The sequence below is a fragment of the Amphiura filiformis genome, chromosome 1, assembly GCF_039555335.1.
Source record: "Amphiura filiformis chromosome 1, Afil_fr2py, whole genome shotgun sequence".
Lineage (NCBI taxonomy): Eukaryota > Metazoa > Echinodermata > Ophiuroidea > Amphilepidida > Amphiuridae > Amphiura > Amphiura filiformis.
In genome coordinates this window covers 38,813,893-38,816,730 of record NC_092628.1, presented here as the reverse complement: position 1 = coordinate 38,816,730, position 2,838 = coordinate 38,813,893, and the positions used below count along the sequence as shown (strand labels likewise).

At 34.3% G+C, this 2,838-nt stretch overlaps 1 protein-coding gene across 1 annotated transcript in view; it reads right to left on the bottom strand.

Moving 5' to 3' along the window:
• Positions 1-1,046: 1,046 nt before the first annotated feature.
• Positions 1,047-2,838, bottom strand: part of LOC140158969 (uncharacterized) — an 80,563-nt gene continuing 78,771 nt past the window's right edge. The window contains exons 17-18 of the mRNA XM_072182273.1: positions 1,617-1,729; positions 1,047-1,155 (exon numbers count right to left, since the gene is read on the bottom strand). Coding sequence (XP_072038374.1) covers positions 1,668-1,729 — 62 coding nt within the window. The 3' untranslated portion in view covers positions 1,047-1,155; positions 1,617-1,667. The remainder of the gene's footprint in view (positions 1,156-1,616; positions 1,730-2,838) is intronic.

Sequence of the window (2,838 nt, the reverse complement as noted above, 5' to 3'; positions counted from 1 at the left end):
TTTATACATATTGCTATCAGATTTCTGAGACATTCAGGGATTTTTTTATAAAAACATTTTTTTTCTATATACAGCGTATTAACTGAACAATTTATCAATGAACAGTTCATATCTTCTGCAACAAATATCAATGTAATATCCCTGCTCCATTCCATATCAAGCATGGTATCAAAATCCAACACTTTTTTTTGTTGTTAAAATTTACATCAAGACCATCAAATTTTAAGATGCAGGGGCGGATCCAGGAATTTTGATAGAGGGCGGTTTTTTGGTCAACGCATTTAGAAAAAATGGTGTTAAGGAAGTTACACTTCGAAAACTCCAACTGTTTTTGGCCCATTGTTTGCTGCTCATTGCCCGAATTTGTTCATTTTTTAAATTTCTTTCATTCTTTTGTATTTTTAAGTTGGGCCGGCGCCTTTGCTTTAGGCAAAAAATAGAGGGGCGTCTTTGCCGCTAACACCCCTAAATCCGCCCCTGAGATGTGTTACTTAAACACAAATATTGTTTCCATCTTTTAGGATAGTGGTCAGAGTTGATAAAACTTTTGAGCATGCGGCTGTTACAATCCCTAAATATCTTTTCTTATATTAGACAACATAGATAATTATACTTTGATCAGCACCAAACCAGTGGGCCTTTTGTTAAATCATGGATTGATATGTCAATGTTCTTTAAAAACCTTGCAGTGATATTGCCCCAAATTTGAAAATGATAAAACATGGTCTACAGGAATCATTTGCTTTATTCTATTGTATACACAAACTTACACAAATAGGATAACTGTTGCCACATATAGGATACATATTGCCAAAAAAGTGGCCCATTTTCAGATGTAGTAACATAACATAGACCTAATCAATACCTGTTTGAAGCTGATCAAACTATCGTCACTACTACTACTCTAATATAAAAAGAACTTCAGTGATGCTTCAATCCTAAACTTAACTTCATATTTCAAATTATATTATGCTTATCAAATGTAATATATCGTTAAGAATCCAGTCGTTTAGGCAGAATTCAAGCCATTAAGTTTGTGACTTACTTTTCACAGAGAGGACCACTAAAAAGGTTGTTGACACACACATATAAAAGAGCCACCATTAGGCTGACACATGCCTCGGTTTTGACATGGGTTAGGTTGACAAACATTCACTGTGGGTGATGACAGGAAATAGACATGATAAAGAAATGATTTGTAATCAAATGCAGAGTTATATTCATCATAAGTATTGAATAACTTAACTTAGCCTTTGATAACCACAACACTTGGAAATAATAATGAAGATATTTTGGCACATACAGTTGTTGTACATGAATATGAGGAAGACAATATCAATACGCACATCACAAACAGCTCATTTACTCTCCTGTTGCCAAGGTGTATCCCCCCTATGACTTCAGGGCTGACATTACTATTTACACTCAATGCTATTGCTACTTGTGCAGGGGTATACTATAGATGCCTGTACACCAATCTACTGTTCTCGACAAATAGTTTCTTCTGCTTCAGACAACATGCATATCATTATTCCAATGCTCAAAAGTGAATATTAGATTAGAGAAAAGTGAGAATAAACGAATGAATGTTATAACTCAGTGATGTTACTGCTTACCCTCACAGCGTGGCCCTGGAGAAGCCAGGTAGACAGGTACACTGATAAATGTTAGTTCCTTCTTCCGTGACATGTCCCGCCATTAAGACATGGGTCAGATGCACAAGGCGAGGCTGATGAATTATGTACAGTGCAAGAATGATGTTGTGGTGCAAAATGAAAAGAAAACAAAGTGAAGGGTGAGATATTGTGATATTGTTAGAATCAGAGTTATTTTTAGATGGAATAACAATCAGAAAAGGTGTTTGTAAACAACAAAAACAAAAAAATTAATAGTAAATGTTGTGAGAAATGCTTTTGATCAAAATGCTGATTTATATTAAAATTCACAGTTAGTAGTTGATAGATCAAATTGCAGTCTTTAATGCCAACATTTTTAGTTTAGTTGGTCAAGTTACTAGAGAAAATATGTTACAATTATTGTAAGGCTAGTGTTAATGTTACAATGTTTTAGTACAAACGATGTACACATTTAATTTAGTTTCAGAAAGGCACATACAACAATGATGAAATTACATTACACAGGCATTGTTCCCTATACATCCAGAAGACAATTCTGTTTTCCATCATTGGTCGTACTTGAATGCACTTATTGTAGTACTTCTTTTTTTAACACAAATGCTAGTGATGCAAATATTGCTCATCTAGAATTATGTTTCAATATACATAGATGAACATCCAATGGATAGTGAATACCATTCACGGGGAGCCTTGCCCATACTTCATCCTACCATTACTTAGCCACCCAATGGGGAACGTTAAAAATATAGAGACTCAACAAAAAGGACTTAACACAGGCAACACAGACAAGAACTTCCGAAATAAAGTACAGATTGAACTTTATTGATGAAACTTCTTCCAGAATCCAGACAGTAGTGTGCAGACTATGTATAAAAAATACTAATAATAGTCAATTAATTGTTGTCTAAACACTTGATCAACTCCAATTTGCATAAAAAGCATATTTCACTGTGTTGTCACACATTGACAAATAAGCTCCTCAAAAAATCAAACAAACTGATCAACATTTGAAGTTCCAAAAAGATCCATATAAAACCCGAAGTCCAGATACATTTTTAGACACTACTATTACATTTCTATCAGCCTAAAAAACCCAGAAACCACAACATGAACATAACGCTGAGTGTTCACATGCAATTGGGTCAACTTCTAGCAAAAAAGTTTGACTTCAGTTCCTTGAAAATGTCTTACTTGAAAAGAA